Genomic DNA, 20828 nt, shown 5'->3' with positions numbered 1-20828 from the left:
AAGATTTGAAAAAAATCAGAAAGACCACACAAGAAAACATATTACCAGGATAAAGCACTCATGATACTAAACAACAAAAAACCTTATTTGACAGCTATTGTTTTAAATAAGCAAATAAAACATTTTAATGGAACAAATTGTAATATTTCTGCTACAAAATGTTGTTTGCAACATGCAAGTGTGTTTGGAAGATGCCCAGCCTAAAAGTCATCAATTTATCTGAAAAACTAAAATGATTGAGAAGAGTTAGCATTACAGCATCTAAACTGGAGTAGTCAACATTGGTCAAAAAAGCTGTTTAGGAATGAAAACAAGTTTACACAGTTCGGATCAGATGGAATCATGTTTGTTTGACATCCAGTAGATACAAAATACGATCCCAAATTCCAACTGCTTACCGTAAAACATAGAGGATAATATAATGGTTTTGGGATGTTTTAGTCAGAACAGCATTGATCAGCTTTATTGATATACTAGTTGACCACCAAATGTTGACATCAAGCTTACAAACTATGCTGACTTATTCAAAAAATACTGCACTCAACTTCCATCGATGTTTGCATTAATTTAGTTGACTTAATGCTTTGTAGATGCAAAGCCATTCCTTTTGTAAAGATTGTCCTACAAAATATTAAGGTGATTTTACATTTCGAATAAATTTTGATAAAATATTATCAAAAAACCTACTTTTTTAAATATAAATATTTTTTCCGCAAATTTTCAAAATTCATTTTGAAAATTTGCGGAAAAAATATTTATATTAAAAAAAGAAAAAACTCATTAAAAATTGTTATCTTAATGAACTAAAATACAAATTACACATTCAAAACATAATAGTAAACATAAAAAATTTTTAATTGGTACATAATATGTTGACTTTAGTAAAATGTATATTGAATACTTTTGAAATGAGTGATGTCTACTAAAAAAATTACCCCTTTTTTTAAAAAAAACTGTAATTATCAGGTTTACAAAAAAACTTTAGAACTTATAGGTCATTATACTTGGCAGTACTTATTGGTAAAACTGATAGATACATATTATACAGATTGACCGCAGTTTCTTTTTGATTATTTAGTCTACGTTTTACCGAAACAGTATTTAAGAATTGTTCAGAAAGAAAAGCAGTATAGGATGTATATCTTGGATGACAAGTTCTCTGACTGGTCGAGTTTTTATCAGATATGTGCATATATAACATTGTTTTAAATAGTCAGAAAATCTGAATTTTACTTTTGAAATTTACATTTAAAAAGTTTTCAACATTAAAAGGTAAATATTTTTTTCTGCAATTTTTGAGAACCTGACATTAATCCTCAGGAATTTCAACATCTCAATGTCCAACATTTGATCTTGACATGGCCCTTACATTAACATTTACCTTGTCACGATTACATCCAATATAAGAATGATCTTGTATAGGAAATGAAACTTTAATACACTTGAGATGTTTTAGAAAGTGGACCATCCAATGCAACAAAAAGAAACACAGTGTAATTTTGTGACTGGTGAGCCACAACCAGTCCAAACCAGTGCTTTTGGCTAAGACTGAAGGCTTGTGAAAAATAGTGACTAATTTGTACATTTGATCAATTGAAATCCATTTTTCATTTTTATTCCTTGATTTTTAATTTAACCTGGAGAGCATCTGTTATAACTGCAATTTTATCAGTTTTTACTAAGCAAAAAATAAAGCATTTACAATATGGCTATATATAGGTCTTATGATGAAACAAGCCACCAGGTAATACATGTTTACAGTTGTAGATGTTCTTTAAAGACTAGTTAAAACAATGCTGAACTAGAAACCCACCCAATGTAAGAAAACAACGGAAATACTTCAAATCATAATCAAATTATGATTTGGAGCATTTCCGTTTTCAAATCATAATGAAACTATTTCATTCATACAAATGAAAGCAAAAAATCCTTTAATATAAAGCACAACAAGGAGCTTGATATAACCCTGAGCTAGACCTAAAAGCAGGGCAAGATTATAACTATCTATAAACATATTTAAAATCAAAAACAAAGAATTCAAAATGCAGAAATAGCTGGATAATACATAAGCAAAAAATGCTTATAATGACTTACAATTAACAACAGACCTTGTTGCAATTATCTAAACACTAATACTCCAGTTAATGTTTAATAAGCTTAGTTACAACTGTTATAACGAATGTAATTAGCTAAAATAGAATCTGTTAACGTGTAATTGGCTATTTATCAAAATCTAATTTAATGCACTTGGTTATAATGACTACGGTATTTTTTCTTGGGCAGTTTGTTAAAATCAAATGTAATGGTTTAAACATAAACAAATCAGGTAACACATATATATAACAGGTAACAGGTACATATAACAGATAACAGGTACATATAACAGTTAGCAGGTATATATAACAGGTAACAGGTAACTTAAAATTAATATTTTAATTTATTAATTATTTTTTACTTTGTATCTAAATAAAAATTCTATTTTTAAATTTAATTATAACATAAAACTACTTTTTTTTAGATAAACTGTTTGCAAGTTACTAATTTAATCCGCTTAGTTACTGTTTAATGCACTTAGTTACAATTGTCAGTTATTCTCCTGTGTAACTTTTTTAACTAAACATGCTTATATTTGTATACATATATGTTTTAATAAATATTTAGTTTATTTTTTTAGTTTATCAGGTTTATAAATTTCTTTTTTTTGTTTTGCTGGATTGTTGTTATTTTGGAAATGGCATGAAAATATAAATAAGTTATTTGCAAACATGTAAATACATGTTACCTTACATAAGTTTATATACATAAATGCGTATGTATTTCAGTAATTTTATATTTCTCTGAATTTATATGTATATTTTCTCTTAGAATAGAAAAAAAAAAAAATATTGTGCTAGAAGTAGTCGAAATATAAAAAGATAGTTTAATGTGTTATGCTACTTTTTAATTTACACACACACACACACACACACACACACACACACACACACACACACACACACACACACACACACACACACACATACACACACACATATATGTATATAAAATAAAATTTTAAATTTGTTCTAAATTATCCTTCTTATTACTTTAGATCAAAATATACTGGCTGACATTGATTCATTTTTTTTTTTTAAATTGTGCATTGTAGTCTGCATCCCTTGTTAAAATAAAAATAATCAATATTATTAAATATTTGTGATCAAAATCTAAGTTCATTTCATAATCATTTTATATAAATAAATATACATTTTATATATATAAATATATATTTTTTTGCCATACTAATTTGTAAATAAACTTATGAAAAGATATGGATTTCCTTAATTAAAATATAATAATTTTTTATTTAGAAAATTGTTATAAAATTGGTTTAAATTTTATTTAATAAATTATTGTTAAACTGATAAGTTAAATTGCAGAGGTATGTATGTATATATATATATATATATATATATATATATATATATATATATATATATATATATATATATATATATATATATATATATCCTCTTTGTTTTTAGAATTCTAGAATTTTGTTACAGTAGTAATACAATAGTTAAGTTAAAATGAACGTTATTGGGCTTGAAAAAGTAATGTGTAAATACTAATAGACATCTTGAAAATAATCATCGAAACGACAGAGATAGAGCAAGGCAAAATGAAATTATTCATCTACAAAATGTAAAAAATGCAGTTCAGCAAACAGAAATTAACTTGAACCCTAATGAGGATAATGTGGTTAGACCAGTTAATAATAACCACCATTAAGATGAAAGAGATGGAGCTAGGTAAGATCAAATTAATCATCTAAAAAATATAAGAAATGCTGCTTGGCGAGCAGAAATTAATTTGAACCTTAATGAGGATAATGTGGTTAGGCCAGTTGATAATAAAAAGTCATCAAAATTAAAGAATGGGAGTTAAGGGAAATAAAATTAATTATGAAACTGATCTACAAATTGTATAAAATGCAGCAAGACAAGAAAGAATGTATTGTATAGCAATAAATAGTATTATTCCAGATTATAATTTTTAAAGAGAATTGAACAAGATCTGTCAGCATTGTGGCGCTAAAAAATTTCTTGATGAAACACATTTTCTATATTGCCATTATGGAAAGGTAGTTTTGCCTCCACTTTCACTACTTCCGCAAGCTTTACAAGATCTATTTACAGGGAGTTATATAGATCATAATTCCATCATGAGTTTTTTTAAATATATTAGAAATTATAATGCTTGTCTCTCTTTTGCTTCATATACAGCTAATGTGGTTCAACCTAGGAATCATGGGCCACCATGTTTAAGAATATATGGTCAAGTTTTTAATCATGTAGGTAATCTTAGACCAGATCAAGATATTCCCCCAACATATTGTCCTCTGTATATCTATGACCCACTTGCAGCAGTAAATTTTATAATGCAACAACGTGGTAATGATCATTGCTTATGCGATTTTATGTTTCATTTGCAAACTATAGTTAGTGAAGGAGCCTATTTGTTCTTGCATTTAAAAACATGGCTGAAGTAGAAGATGAAAAAGTTCATCAAGCTGCTATAGATGGTCGCTCAGTTTCAGTTGTAAAAATGTCTTTACTTAAAGGGTAGGATAGATGTTGTTATAATCTGCCTTCACATAATGAACGTGCAGTTATATTTGTTGATGAAGATGGTGCTCCACCTGTTTCCAGGGAAGCTTTTATTTTAGAGATCAATCTCTAACAATTATATTTAGTATGTCTGCCAAAGATCCTATTGTTTATCCACTTTTTTTTCCAAGAGATAATGCTGGTTGGCATAATCAATTGGTGCACAACCCTAAACATTCAATACTGGTTAGAAATCATATTAATGTTTCGTTTTTTCATGTCAGCTCCCTTTTTTTTTACTTTATCTGCTGTTATAACTAATTTTAAATAGTTATTAGTGTTAAAATTGATAGCCAATTGTATAGAGCTAGGTCATAAAGCTAGCCAACCAAGTGTTGTGACTTGCAGTGCATGTTGAGCTAGGCTGTTAAATAAGGCAAGCAAGTGACTTGCAGTATGTGTAGAGCTAGACTTATACTAGCTGACTATTTTTTATAACTAAAATTCTATTTAAAAAAAAGGAAGTAAAATGGTTTAGAGCAAGATTGCCACCTTTGCCAGCCATGCGGTGTACTTAGCAGAGGTGTGACAGCAGGTGGATAGCTGGACAGAGGTGTTACTGTTGTATATTTAGGTTCTGTTGTCTAGCCTTTCATAATTGTATAGAAAACACATGTATGTTTTGTGTAATATTTAATGTAATGTAATGTGATTATACAAATATGTTATGCTATTTGCTAATACTCTCCATAATTGTTGTGATATACTTTGTTGTAATGTTTTGTGTTGATAGACAGCTTGGCTTACCTTTCTGTTAGTGTCTATTCTTAAAAATGGTTATAGGTAGTTTCATTGATTCTGTTCATAAAATAGTTTTTTCAAATCTATTTTATTTTAACAATATCTTTTTTTTTAACAATAATTTTCCACTACTATGGAGTTGTGTATTTTTTTTAAAACATGTCAAATCATCATCCCTATTAGAAGTAAATTTTTTTTTTTTTATTATAATATAGTTTTCTTTATAATAGGCTGTGCTTGGCCACAGTCCTGTAGATGGCAGCTGTTATAGCTGATTTTGAAAAGTACGTTCATTATAAATGTTATGCTTCATTGTTGTGTCTTCAAATTTGTGTCAAAAGTTGTGTCTTCACCATTAACTGTTTTCTAAGAAAACTGATACATGTTGTGTTTTATTTGTTTGTTTTTTTATTTTACTAAATATTTAACTATATATCATTTAATATTTTAAATAAATTTGTTTTAAAGATATATAAATTTAAGACTCTGTTTTTATGGATTTTTTGAAAGGTTGAAAGGTTTTTCATAAACACCAGTTTAAATATATATACTTTTTGAGATATATCTGTTTTCTAACCTTTTCAGCCCATTACCTATACAAAAATTAAGGAAAATTTAGATTAAAACTAATAATTTTAACACAAAATTAAGGCAAAGGCAAAGCAAAATATGTTCCGCATACTTTTCGTTAAATATTTTCCACATTAGTAAAATATGACTCGGATAAATGCTAAAATAAATATATGGTTGGCATACATTACCAGCTCTAAGGTAGGTCGATATATTCGCAACCATATTATTGTTTTTTTTTACTATCATTTTATATTTATTCTTATTTTTTCTTTCATTTCTGCTGCATATAAATAAGTAATTAAATAAAATAAAGATAAGTAATAAAACAAAAAAAAGTTTTAAAAACACACACAGGCCTTTAATGAAGAGGGAGCGATCACTTCGTGCACGTGAAACATGTGAAAAAAAAACAGTTTTAATAAACAATACGTATAGCAAATATATTTTAGTGTTAAATCACTAGTTTCACAGATGCATTTTTCAAAATATTCATCAGTACATAAGTTATTTATATATTATATTTATATAAGTATATATACTTACAATAATATATACTACATTAGTATAAGTCTATTATATATTTATCAAGTATATAATCAAGAATATGAAATATTATTCATTTAATAATTTTTAAATGGTGCATTCAGTTTAAATTAGAAAGCAATTTTTTTTATTTTGTACAAACAATGAATGAAGTCATTACTGCTAACAGATAGAATGGAATGTTTACTATTTTCAAAACGTTTCGTCATAATGATAACTGAAAATTTAAATTAAAAAACTGAAACTTGATTGAATTTTGAAAAATCAAAAGTTTTAATTCACAAGATTTTGTGAAAACGTAAGATCTTTTACTTTATTGTTTTTAATTTTTCACACGTCTTTTGTAAATAAAAGAAATATTCCTAATCTTTTTTTTTTTTAACTATTATTTATTTTAAATTAAATTAAAAATGTTTCTGTTGTTTAAAATGTCTGCAATCAAGGATGTTTCAGCTCCAAAAAGGAAACAAAGTTATGTAGTTTAGTAATTCAGTTAGTAATATAAGTAAGTAATTCAGCTCCAAAAAGAAAACAAAGTTATGTAGTCATCTTTAAGTAAATGATATTTCATTGTTTTTATTTAATATCAAAGCTGCAGTAACATTTTTTTGGTAGACAAATGAATTAACTAAAAAACCAAAGCTTTTTTGTCTGAATACCTAGGCTTCACATATACTTCACACCCTATACTTGCGTATGCAATTTCTGGATGGCCCCATGGCAACCAACTTCCAACTCTGAATATCGCTCTTGAAAACTTGATGCAGAGCACGCATAGTTGCGCTCGTTGATAATGTATTTCAGTATTACAAGCGTGAAATATCATGCTAGGCAATTTTATTCATCGCATGCACTGCACACACACACACATGGAAACAAAGACTTTGATGTTATAAGACCCAAAAGATTTAGTTCAATTTTTATATATACTGACTTTGTTATGCTATATGCATAAAATGCTCAAGCAATGCAAAAGGAAACATTAAATTAGAACTCCTATGAACCTAAGATCATTACTTTCTACCATTTTGTGTTACCTATTGAAAACGAGTAAAAGATAAGTGTAACAATAATAATAACACAATTTACAATAATAATATATGAAGATCTATCAAGAGCAGTATTTAAAAATACTGGAATCGATACCAGAATGCTAAGACTAGGTAAATGTAATACCGAAATCCTGGGGTTAAAAATATAGCACATGATTATTAAACCCAAGTTAATGTGGTTGTAAGGGGAGGGGGGATTCTGCAATTAGGGTACTTTAATGTATAGGGATGGGAGACAAATTAAAGAAAAAATTCTTAACTAATGTTTGTTTCTGAAATAATAACATTTTTTGAGAAATAGTTCAAAATTCTAAAATCTGCTGATATTTAGGTGTTTGAGGATTCTATTTGTATCTATTGCAAAAAAAAGTTCTGATAGTTTTAAATTTTGATTAGCATTATTTCAATTTTCACAAAGTTTTAAAGATTTTCCAATAAAAAAAATTTTCTCAAAACTCTTGCGTTACAGGTATGTCTGCAGGTATATGATTTTTATAAAAAAAGATAAATTTTTCTTTATGAAAATTTTATGGAATAAATATGATGCCTTCTTTCACTGTTTGATTAATTTAAATATAGTGTGTTGATTGTTACTGTTAACAAATATTAAATGCCTAAGAGTTCACTTTTTATAAACAAAGTAGGTGCAAAAGAGTTATCTATTTGTGTATAATGCTATATACTGTGTATAATGCAAAAATTAAAAAACAAACTTCTTTTCTTTTTGTGGTGATTAAGGTGCTCCCAGAAGTCCTTACGCTTTTATCACAGAGTACCGCAGATGAGCATTTAACTAGGAAGTTCATGCCTCCTCATCAATGTCGCTTGTTGGGCTAGAGCTGCTAGCTCTAGCTTAACAAGCGACATTGATATCATTATTACATTAAATTAATCAAAATTACATTAAAAAAATCAGTCAAAACTTTATAATCAATAACAAATATATGAAATACAGATATATATAAAAAAGTATATAAAAACCTTATTTAACTGAATCAATTTCTTTGTCATCTCATTCTTAGGTTCACAACTTGTTAAATCAGGAACATCCCAGAAAGCACCATTTTTTAAATCAGTATGACAAATTCTTTCCACAAATCCTTTACTTGGATAAGTGCAATTTAGCTGCACATTTGCTTTATCATGGTTGACAAAAGTCATTTCAAATGTATATTGACCTTTGTAATTTGTTTCACCAAAAACATTTGCCGGGCAAGAATCTATAACAATGAAATCAGTGACTATTTTGTGTATATATATATGTGTGTGTGTATATATATACATACATACATACATATATATATATATATATATATATATATATATATATATATATATATATATATATATATATATATACATATATATATATATATACATATATATACATATATATATATATATATACATATATATATATATATACATATATATATATATATACATATATATATATACATATATATACATATATATATACACACACACACATATATATATATATATATATATATATATATATATATATATATATATATATATATATATATGTATACATATATATATATATATATTTATATATATATATAAATATATATATATAAATATATATATATATAAAAATATACATATATATATATAAGTATATATATAAATATATATAAATATAAATATATATATATATCAAGCCTTCCGGGTAGCGCCTGTGGTTACACACCTTATTTGTCCACGCTTAAAATAATTTTTTTAGACAACTAGACCACATTTTTATATAGTAACTGTTTTAAGAATTTGCGGCAAAATAAAGCTATAAGAAACTAAAGAGAATAAAACACCAATACTCGAAGAAAAAAACCGAAGACTATACGTAATAGAAAATCCAAATAAAATAAGCTAAAAAAATGGAATATTAAAAAAAGAAAACTATTGTCAAAAAAAAATAATAAACCTAAATATTTTATTGTTTTTGTTTTCTTATTTTTAGGGAGTTTATTATTTTCCACTACCAAATTGATACAGGTTGAGGAAAAAAGTAGATAAGAATATAACGAAAATAAAAATATTTTTTGATATACAGTTTTTTCGCGACTTTTTTTAGTCAGGAAATACTTTATAATTTGCACTAGAAACATGGACAGTTTTTAAATTTGTTTTTCAAATGTTTTTACTAAACTTTACTGTTTTTATTAATGCACAGGAAAGCAAGAAAGCTAATTGTTATTTATTTATTAAAAAAAAAAATTTTTTTAACAAGTTTTTCATGTAAAAAAATAAAAAGTAATCAATACTAATTATTTAAATATAAAATGTTTGGTTGTTTTCAATACCCCATTGAAATAGTTTGCACTTTTTGTAAGATTATTCAAATTGTGCATTTGAACCTGATAGTATATTTCCTGATGAACTATTGTTATTGATGATGCTCCAAAAGCTTGTGGGTTAGTGCATTGTTACTTTACTGAACTTTTTTAACAAAATGTTTAGGAGCCTATTTAAAACATTTTTTTAAGTTTTTTAACTTTTTCCCTACCACAAGCCGCTGACAGTGGCTTTTGTTTTTTAATTATTTTGACCACAAGCTGCTGGTAGCAGCTTTCTAATGTGCCTCATTATTTATCATGTTTTGAACATTGGTACTAATTTATGACTCATTTGACTAATTTATTCAAAAAGTGTACTTAATTCTCTGCATTATTAATAAAAAGTAACAGCCATTTTGTATAAATTATAGCAAGATTTTATATTACAAAGTTTGTGGTTTTTTAAACCGCTATCAAAATGAAGTCGTCGAAAGTAATGTACAGTGCCAATGAAGCTTTGAAAATAATGCTTGAATGGTTAAATGAAGATCACAGTGAATCAGAAAGTGAGTCTGAAAGTAGTTCTAGTTCAGAAGATTTAGAATATTTAATTATGGAAGAAACTTTTCCCCATTTGATTATCTTTCACAGAAGCTGCTCATATAAATAAAAGAAAAGTTCAAAGCTGGTATATCTGCTAATTGTGAAAATGTTGATTCATGGGTACTTCTTGGAGAAGATTATAATGATAGTTCAACACATTCGTTTAGATTTTGCCCTAATAATAAACCTGGAGTCAATGCAAATCTCGATAAAAACTCAACTATTTTAGACTGTTTTAAAGAACTTTTTAGTGATAAAATTCAAGATGAATTAGTTGGATTTATTAACTCTTTTGCCTCTTACAAAATGCAGATAAATAGTCCATGTTTAAGTTCATCTATATTTTCTTCTTGGACCCTAATCAATAAATATGATCCTGTTAAGTTTATTGGTGTCATGATTGCAATGGGATTAGATAAAAGACCCTCAATTAAAGACTTTTGGTCTCTAACTGATATATATTGCAGTCCTTGGTATAACTCTATGTTTCCAAGAAATAGATTTGAAGCAATATACCATACAATGCTTCATGTTGCTCTATCTCAAGAAAGTCATGCAAAAGAAAAAATTGAACCATTTATGAAAAATCTTATTGCAAATTATCAAAAAGCGTTTTATCCATACGAAGATGTTTCTGTTGATGAAATGATCATTAAATTTAAGGCTAGATGGAAAAATAAACAATATAACCCCAGCAAACCAAGCAAATACCATATTGAAAATTTTGGTTTGTGTGACAGTGATACTGACTATGCCTTAAACATCCTTACCTACTTTGGAAGTGATATATCTTATAACTCTGATACATATGGAATGGGACAATCAGAAAAAACTTTTGAATACTTACTTAAACCTCTTGGGAAGGGTCACCATATTTTTGCTGATAGATATTACACAACACACTCGTTGATCTCCTATCTAACATCCAAATTATTTCACTACACTGGAGCCTTACAAACAAATTGCAAGAATTTTCCAGATATCAAGTTCCAAAAAGGTTGTAGAATGAAACATCTACAAACAAATTATTATCGCAGTGAATCTGGAATTCTACTTGTTCTGTGGCAAGATAAGAAAGCTGAAAAACCGGTAGTAGCTGTTTCTACTAAGTTTGCAAAAAATGTTGTTGCAGTATCTTCTCGTTGCAAAGGAGTCAGGGAAATACCAGAAATTATTCACTAGTACAATCTATCAATGAATGGTCGTTTAGACCAATCTGTTTCATATTACAGTAATCTAGATAGAAAGACAGTTTAGTGGTGGAAATAAATTTTTAATTGGCTGATAGAAGTAACTCAAGCTAACTCTTACATATTACATTTGTTAACTTGCCCACATAATTCAAAAAGAATTACTCTAAAAAAATTTAAGGAGAATCTTATTGAAGACCTAGTTAATTCTTGTATTACCATGATGCCTGATAATTCTACACTTTTAAAAAGAGCTCCACAAGTTTCAAATCTAGTTTTAGAAAGATTCAACAATACAAGATAAGCATTTATAAGCATTTTTGATAAGGATTTATAAGCATAAAAAAATGTTATTTACAAATGGATTGTTTCCTCACAAAACAACCCTGATAAACATTATATTGGCTTAACCGAGGGCAAATGGAAAAAACGTTATGCCAATCACAAACAATCTTTTAAACATAAAAATTACTCAAATGAGACTATGCTGTCGAAATATATTTGGCAACTAAAAGAAAAAAATATTAATTTTAAATTAAACTGGTCTATCCTAAAAACTGCGCCTGCCTATAACAACATTTCCAAAAAATGTATACTATGTTTACAAGAAAAATTTGAAATCATGACTCGTTTAGATCAAGAAAATTTACTGAATAAAAAATCAGAATTAATTTCTAAATGCAGACATGAAAATAAGTTCCTTTTAAAGAATTATAAAAACAAATGACCAGTCCAAATTTATCCTAATTCTAAAGAATTCTTTTCATGATTTTTTAATTATATAATGTAGTTGATGCAACTTCCTGGTTGCAAAATACTACAGTTATTACATAATTAATTATAACAATTCCCAACTTCCTGTGAAATAATTTTTTTATAATTTGAAAATTTTTTTATGTTTAGACATTCTTCCTGATGAATCTACTGATGGTGAAACACAGTGTTGAAGTAATCAAAAATTAGACAAGTGTTTTTACTAATTTATTATTGCTCTGTTCTTTTAGAACGTGGAGCACTCTGTTTGTAGAATACACTAACATAATTTATATATATATATATATATATATATATATATATATATATATATATATATATATATATATATATATATATATATATATAGTGGTTGCCAAATTATTAGACTAGGCTACAAAACCAAGATTATTTTCAAATGTACCTACCTTGGCACAAATTAGTTATTAAATTAATATATATATAGTTACTGCATGTATAGCCCAATGTTGCTTAAGTGATAATAAGTGCAACTTATTTTCATTTTCGATCAAGATCCATTTTATTGAAAATTTTAACAGTAAATTGAATATTAAAATTTGGTCACCTGCTATCTGTTAGAGGTCAGTATTTTCTTATTTGTTTGATGTTTATGAGCAGAAATTAAAAGAAAATGTACATTAATAAGAGTTCAATCTTTTATTTATTTTTATTTTCTACATTAAAAATGAAGAAATGTATTTAATTAATAAAGCCTTTTATGTCCTTTTAATAGATGGGAAAAGCTGCTGACTTGTCACCGACAAAATTGGCCAGAGTTGAGGTTTATCTATGAGAGACATCCCTCATGCAAAAGGAGATTGCTAAAAATGTTGGAATAAGTCAGAAATCAGTATCGAAAATGAAGAAGAAGATGAAGACTGGTGAAAAATTATGAGGCGACCGTGTTGGCAATTGTGGCAGAAAAAAATCAATGTCTGTGTGAGACAACAGGTACCTCATGAAATGCTGTACAAGAAAACGTAAAGCAACAAGCAAGATGTTGCAGAAAGAATTACAAAAAAGTAATGTACATGTGAGTACCAGAACAGTCAAAAGACAATTAGTTGTGAATAGTTTTCGAGCTCGACAGCCTCGCAGAAAACCAAAGCTGACTCCGGCAATGATCAAGAAACGTTTGGTATGGGGAAAGCAAAACAAGAATTTCACTGAAAATAATTGGAGTCAGGTGTGTTTCAGTGATGAATCATCCTTTTACATCATGGATGAGAAAGCAGCCTATGTACATAGGAGACCCAGTGAAGAATTTCATCCTGACTGTGTTGCAGAGACAGTAAAGCACCCAACGTATGTCATGGTCTGGTCAGTTATCTCTATTCATGGCCCTGGACGACTGTATATTGCGGAAGACATCAAGTTCAATACAAGAAGGTGCTTGAGACACAACTGCTGCCTCAACTTGGCAAATGGTGTCGATGGAGACCGCTCACTTATATGCATGATGGAGCATCTTGTCACAATGTGAAGACAGTCAAGAAATACTTAGCTGACAACCACATTAGGCTTCTGCAGTGGCCAGGTAATTCACCTGACATGAACCCCATTGAGAACCTGTGGGAGATTGTCAAAAGAAGAGTAGGAGGGATAAAACCTAAAAACAAGATGGAACTGACCGAGGCTTTGATCAATGTCTGGCATCATGACGACGAAATCCTTAAGCTTTGCCCGAAACTTATTCATGGGATGCCTTCAAGGGTCCAGGCACTGCTTAAAAATAAGGGAAACTGTACAAAATATTAACTGACATGTTTCAATTATTCGAACTTTCATTGCCATTGTAATTTATTTCATTTTCTATTGTTACTTTTTGCATTTTTATTGTAATTTTAACTTAGTCTTATTAATACGAATTTTAAGTCATCTTGGCATTTGAATATCAAGTCCTAATTTTGCACTGTATTTAATTGTTTTTATACTTAAACAGTTCAATTTTATACTTTTTTACAATAAAATATTGCGCTTCTTAACTCTTCTAATCTTTTGTAATGTTTTGAAGTAAAAATGTTGCATTATTTATGAATAAATTTCACAAATGCATCAAAAATTGCATTTAGTCTAATAATTTGGCCACCACTGTATATATATTTTAAATGTTGACATCTTCAATAGATTTTATTTGTATAAGAGTCATTCCATGCCAACTGGACCAAGGTCCAACATGGACCCCCTGAGATTTTGATGAAACTTAGTAGGCTTGTTAATATCAATGAGAAAAGCATTTCCTGAAAATTTCAGCATAAATTCTTTTGTGGTTCATAAGGTACAGTTGTTTGAAACTTCTGATTTTTCAAAAAATAAAAACTTCAGTAGCAAAAACATTTCTTGTTCATACTTTGATGCTCTATATTTTAAAAACAAAATTTCAGAAAACCTAGTTTTTTTTATTGTATACAACTCTTGACTTACTTTAATAAAACTTTGACATTGAATTCTCAAATGTCACATTTTTCCATAATGGCTACCTAAAAAAGCTAAAAAGTTGTTTGCAAATATAAAAAGTTGATTTTTGATGAGTCAATATACAAAATCTGCAATTTAAGAAGTGAAAAGACATACTTTTTTAGTTTCTATATATGGTAGGCTTCCAAATTTTTTAAAATTTACTGATAAGATACAAATCAGTAAAAAATTATAGACTTCTAAAAATGGCTGCAGCTAAATCTTAGGAAAATGTGCCTCCTCTTCAAACCATCGGTAACCGAGGACCAACACTGGTTTTAATAATTTTTTTTTTCTTCTAATTTAATAGACTTTATTTCAGTGATTTCAGAAAAAAAAATAGTGGGTACACATGGGAAAGTCACAAAATCAGAACAATGAAAATTGCCCAAAATGCATTAAAAACAATAAAAACAAAGTTATTGTTGTACTTTAGTTTGTGTTATATATTCTAATACAAAGTATGCATGAATTTAAAAGTATTTCACAATAAGTACTAGAAATAAGTTTTTAATTAATTAAAACTCAGTTTTTAAATAGCCCTAGCTCCTACCTGCCCCCTCCACCCCTATCCCATTTACATTTTAACATGCACATTTTTGTCCAGAACTTAGAAAAAATTTGTAATTGTACACTTTTTATTACACGGTGTGTCTGGTTTTATCTCTGATGTATGAAGTGCCTTAATACCCAAACACACCACTAAACATACATATATAAAAACTTTGAAATTTAGTTTAAAATGTCAGACAGTAAGAAGACTAGATGTAAAACTTATAAGTAGCCTATTAGGTTAAAATGAAAATAAGACTTTCTAGTCTAATTTACCCAATATTTTATACCATGGCTATAAATTTTGTAATATTTTTCCTATACACTCACTATTCCACCCCTCCCCAATAATTTGACTTATTTCATTATCATGTTCAAATTTAGATTACAACTTATACCAAGTTAATATAAAAACTTATATAAGTTATTTGATTTGTCAACACAATGCACAAGTTGATTATGTAATAAAAAATATTATCTAATAAACAATCAATAAACATTGCATCTATCAAATAAATTTTTGCTAAAAAACTGTTTAAAACAAATAAATCTAATTTATAATAATTTTGCTAAATTGTTATTTAATTATGTTACTTATGCTATTGTACAAATGTAGTATTTCAGTTTTTTTTATTGAGCTGATAGTTCATAGCATCTACCAGTTGTTGATTGAACTTTCAAAGATGAAATTTTGCATAAAATGTGCGCTATTGGAACCCAGCAAATTTCTTCTTCATCTGGCCAAGTAAAAGTGTTTAACAAAATAGACTGCTTCATGAACTTGATAAGAACATCTTGATTTTCTTCAGATATTTCCACAATATTGCCTAAAAACCATTTTGCATCATAAACACATGCTTTATTAATTCCTGGTGAAAGAGAAGAAAGTGGAACCCTATGATGCATTTTAGAAACATTTACATAAGTATACATATTATCAAATGACACCCATCTCATCTGTAAAGTAGTTAATGATTGTGGTATAAAACAATGGTGGTTTCTTGTTCCTGGAATTGTTGAACAAGTAGCATAACGTTCTTCTAATTTAAACTTTATGCAATGTAATACAATTGCATCATTTGAAATGTATTGAAAATATATTCCTTTAATAATTTGTTTACACCAACCATACATTTTTTCAGGTGAATTGATAGTAATAAATTTTTTCAGGTGAATTGATAGTAAATAAATGCAGTGGTTAAAGTAAGGCATCAACTCTTTTAAATGTTACTTCATAAATGAAACAATGAACTGAGTTTGTATTGTGTTGCAAATGATCTGAAATAATACAAGCACTTTTACATTTTATCATATTTTCTTCCATATAGTAAATAACAAAAGGATGCAATGTTGCTTGACTGTTGTTCCAATGGAAACCTTGTACTGCATCTTGGATTAAAAAACTGTAATTTTCAGCAAAGTCTAGTAATACTAAAATATAATTACTTGGTAATGTTTTTTTACCATTAACTTGGATTGAGACATACTGTTTCATACCTGGACACATTTGAGAGTATTCATCTGATTGGTAAAATTCATGAACTTGATTTTTTATTTTATCACTAATAGATCTTCCTTCTTTTTTAGATGGTTCTGCCATTATGCCACACATTTGTTTCGAATTCCTTGCAGCTTTTATCATTCCCTTGCAGCTTTTATCATTCCCTTGCAGCTTTTATCATTCTAAGAGAAGCAGAAAAATAGTTTTGTGCATAATTAATGCTCTAACTCTCAGGAACCAAAGTCAGTAATTTAAGTTTTTCTGATTTCGAAGAAACATCAAATTTTTCTTTTTGCATAGCTGACCATGTCTTTATGAGCTACTAGTTTTAAAGGTGAACAACCAAGGCTATTAATGCTTGAATCAAAGTTTTCTTTTAAAATGTTAGTCTCATTAAAATCATTATCTTTATGTTGACATGAATCGCTTCCATAATCTTCTTTGTTATTTCTTAAATACAGCATTTTTCGACATTCTGTACAAAGCTTATGACCAGGTATTAAATAAAACTCCTTTGCAACATCCAAACTGATTACTCTGATAGATTCTAAATGGTAACACAATGATAAAACATTAAAGAAGCCATTATCTTTTAAAAAATTAATTAAATAATAATTTATATATGTCAAATTTTTTTTTAAATACTTTTTAATTTAACTTTGTGTTTGTTGAATGAAACGCAACAAAAGCTTCCATCATACGAAGTCTCAAATCTATCCAAGTAGACCTTTTCATGGTGATGACAAATAGTTTGAATATGATTGACTTTACTCCGCAAGTGTACAAGTTCTTGATCTTTTTTTGTTAATTCCTCAAAACCTTTAATTTTTTTGATTTTAATAAATTTTACTTAATGACAACTATAATTTAATGCTATTCCAATGGAACATTGAGTTAGATCTAGCAATGCACTTGCCATTTACTTTTTATTAATACCTAAAAAGATTTATTTAAAAACAAGTTTTGAAACTAAGGTTTCCATAAGTTTTGGCACAACAAATATATAGGAATTGATAAAATTTGTAAATAAAAAAAAAAGATATAAAAAGATATAAAGATATAAAAAAAAAACTCAATAATTTGCTTGTTTTTTATGTCACAGCTTTTAAATGTTTATGTTGAATTCTTTGTTTGTGTATATAGACACTTCATACATCAGACATATTTCTTTCTAAGTTCTAGGCAAAAATGTGCATGTTAAAAAGTAAATGCTTGGGATAGGGGGGAGGGGGCAGGTAGGAGCTAGGGCTATTTAAAAACTGAGTTTAATTCAAGCTTAATTAAAAACTTATTTCTAGTACTTATTGTGAAATACTTTTAAATTCATACATACTTTGTATTAGAATATATAACACAAACTAAAGTACAACAATAACTTTGTCTTTATTGTTTTTAATGCATTTTGGGCAACTTTCATTGTTCTGATTTTGTAACTTTCCCATGTGTACCCACTATTTTTTTTTCTGAAATCACTGAAATAAAGTCTATTAAATTAGAAGAAAAAAAAAATTGTTAAAGCCAGTGTTGGTCCTTGGTTACCGGTGGTTTGAAGTGGAGGCACATTTTCCTAAGATTTAGCTGCAGCCATTTTTAGAAGTCTATAATTTTTTACTGATTTGTATCTTATCAGTAAATTTTAAAAAATTTGGAAGCCTACTATATATAGAAACGAAAAAAGTATGTCTTTTCACTTCTTAAATTGCAGATTTTGTATATTGACTCATCAAAAATCAACTTTTTATATTTGCAAACAATTTTTTAGCTTTTTTAGGTAGCCATTATGGAAAAATGTGACATTTGAGAATTCAATGTCAAAGTTTTATTAAAGTAAGTCAAGAGTTGTATACAATAAAAAAAACTAGGTTTTCTGAAATTTTGTTTTTAAAATATAGAGCATCAAAGTATGAACAAGAAATGTTTTTGCTACTGAAGTTTTTATTTTTTGAAAAATCAGAAATTTCAAACGACTGAACCTTATGAACCACAAAAGATTTTATGCTGAAATTTTCAGGAATTGCTTTTCTCATTGATATTAACAAACCAACTAAGTTTCATCATATATATATATATATATATATATATATATATATATATATATATATATATATATATATATATATATATATATATATATATATATATATAATAGTGTAAAATCACTTAACAAATGTTTTTCATTTTACACAGTGTTTTATTAAAAAAGACCCATCAAAAAAATTGCTCTCTTCTTTTAAGAACATTGCTCTATATATTGTAGAATACATTTGAAATTGTTTGTATACACAAATGATCAACTCCAACTCACTTACCTAATTTTCTTGGGCTTAACTTAAAATCTGACACAGCAATTGCTTGAATTCGTTACTCTTGAGTGTATTTGTTGCAAAAGAAGTTGCAGTTGCTTGCTCTTTGCTAACCATTTTAATTCATTCAATTTTTGTACTTGTTTTTGATTATGAATGCAATATTACGATTTGAATCCATCATAGATGTCTCTTAAGTAGTAGTAGAGCAAAAAAGATAATTTGAAAGATTTGCTCAAAAAATGCTGAACTTGAACTATTTAAAGGGGAAAAAATTTTTTGACAATTTTTGAGCTAAAAGACAGTGGTCATCTATGCAATCCACAAATTTTTTTTTTTTATTTTTCCCTTTTTGACTTTTTTTTTTTTTGCTATGAAATAAAAAACTTTTAATAAGCTAAAAAGCAAAGCAAACATAATACTAGCTTTTTAGTGCTTAGAAATCTAGAATTGGTCCTAAAATAAGCATAGGGTAGGGTGTGGTAATATGGATTGTTGGGGTAATATGGATATATTCAATAAGTATCCATGGAGTAAGTTATCTATACATAATTCTAATACTTGAAAATTACCAACAGTTTCTACATATAATTGGCTTTTTTTTTGCATTAACAATGTTTATATTTGATTTACATGAAGAGTTAATATGTAAAACATGTTGTTTTTAAAAAAATATAAAAAACATTACGTTTTAAAACTTTTGTCTGCAGACTTCAGTAATATTACTTATGGAAGTTTAATGATGTATATTTATTAGTTGGACCATGATGTAACAATATGTAAAATTTAATTTATAAGTTCTCTAACCCATATTGATAAATAAACAAAAATCTAAAATGGGGTAAAATAGATATACAGGTAAAATAATAGTGGGGTAAAATGGATATATATATATAAAATATATAAAATCCTACTAACATAGTATTTTATTACAAATTGATAAGCTACATGACATTTAAATATACACTTATGCTCACTAATGCTTTTTAATAAAGTATTTTTCAGTGACATATAATAGTTTTATATAATGCTTCTGAACTATTTACATTAAATCATAATTCAAATTTGTTTTCCCTGAATGGCTAGGATAAAATTTAAACTCCCATCTAAATGTTTTATATTTTATTCTTGTATTCCTCTTTACTTTATTATTAAATTATAGACTTTATATAACTAAAGTTTCTTTTAAAATATTTTTGATAAAATAATAAGACTGAAATAAATTATTATGCCTCGTGAATACCAACGCAAGACTATTGGTACATATGATCACAGCAAATAATGACTGTCATACAGTTTGTTAAGGAAAGAGAGTCATTATGCGGTGTATCAAAATCTTCTGGAATTCCTTATGGGACATTATACAGATGATCCCATGATCAAATCCAAAGGAATGACAAAAGAATTGGAAGTGGTCGTGGGTTTGTTTTAAATAATACTGAGGAAAATCTTCTAGTAGAAGCCCTGATGTACTTAGCTGATAAGAGTTTTCCACAAGATAAAGAAGATATCAAACTGATGGTTAAATTCTATATAATATTTATTGGCAAAAAAAACTCCATTCAAAGATAACAAGCCAGGGAAAGACTG

The 20828-nt window shown here is 27.5% G+C and overlaps 1 protein-coding gene across 2 annotated transcripts in view; it reads right to left on the bottom strand.

The window, feature by feature from the left end:
• LOC100208992 (adhesion G-protein coupled receptor G6) overlaps window positions 1-20828 on the bottom strand; it is a 104409-nt gene that overhangs the window by 8772 nt on the left and 74809 nt on the right. For both annotated transcript variants that reach the window (XM_065812288.1, XM_065812289.1), the window contains exon 8: window positions 8540-8778. In XM_065812288.1, the coding sequence (XP_065668360.1) occupies window positions 8540-8778 (239 nt within the window). The remainder of the gene's footprint in view (window positions 1-8539; window positions 8779-20828) is intronic.

The sequence above is a fragment of the Hydra vulgaris genome, chromosome 12, assembly GCF_038396675.1.
Source record: "Hydra vulgaris chromosome 12, alternate assembly HydraT2T_AEP".
In the NCBI taxonomy this organism is placed as follows: domain Eukaryota; kingdom Metazoa; phylum Cnidaria; class Hydrozoa; order Anthoathecata; family Hydridae; genus Hydra; species Hydra vulgaris.
The sequence above is the reverse complement of the archived record's forward strand: the minus strand, read 5'-3'. Positions and strand labels throughout refer to the sequence as shown.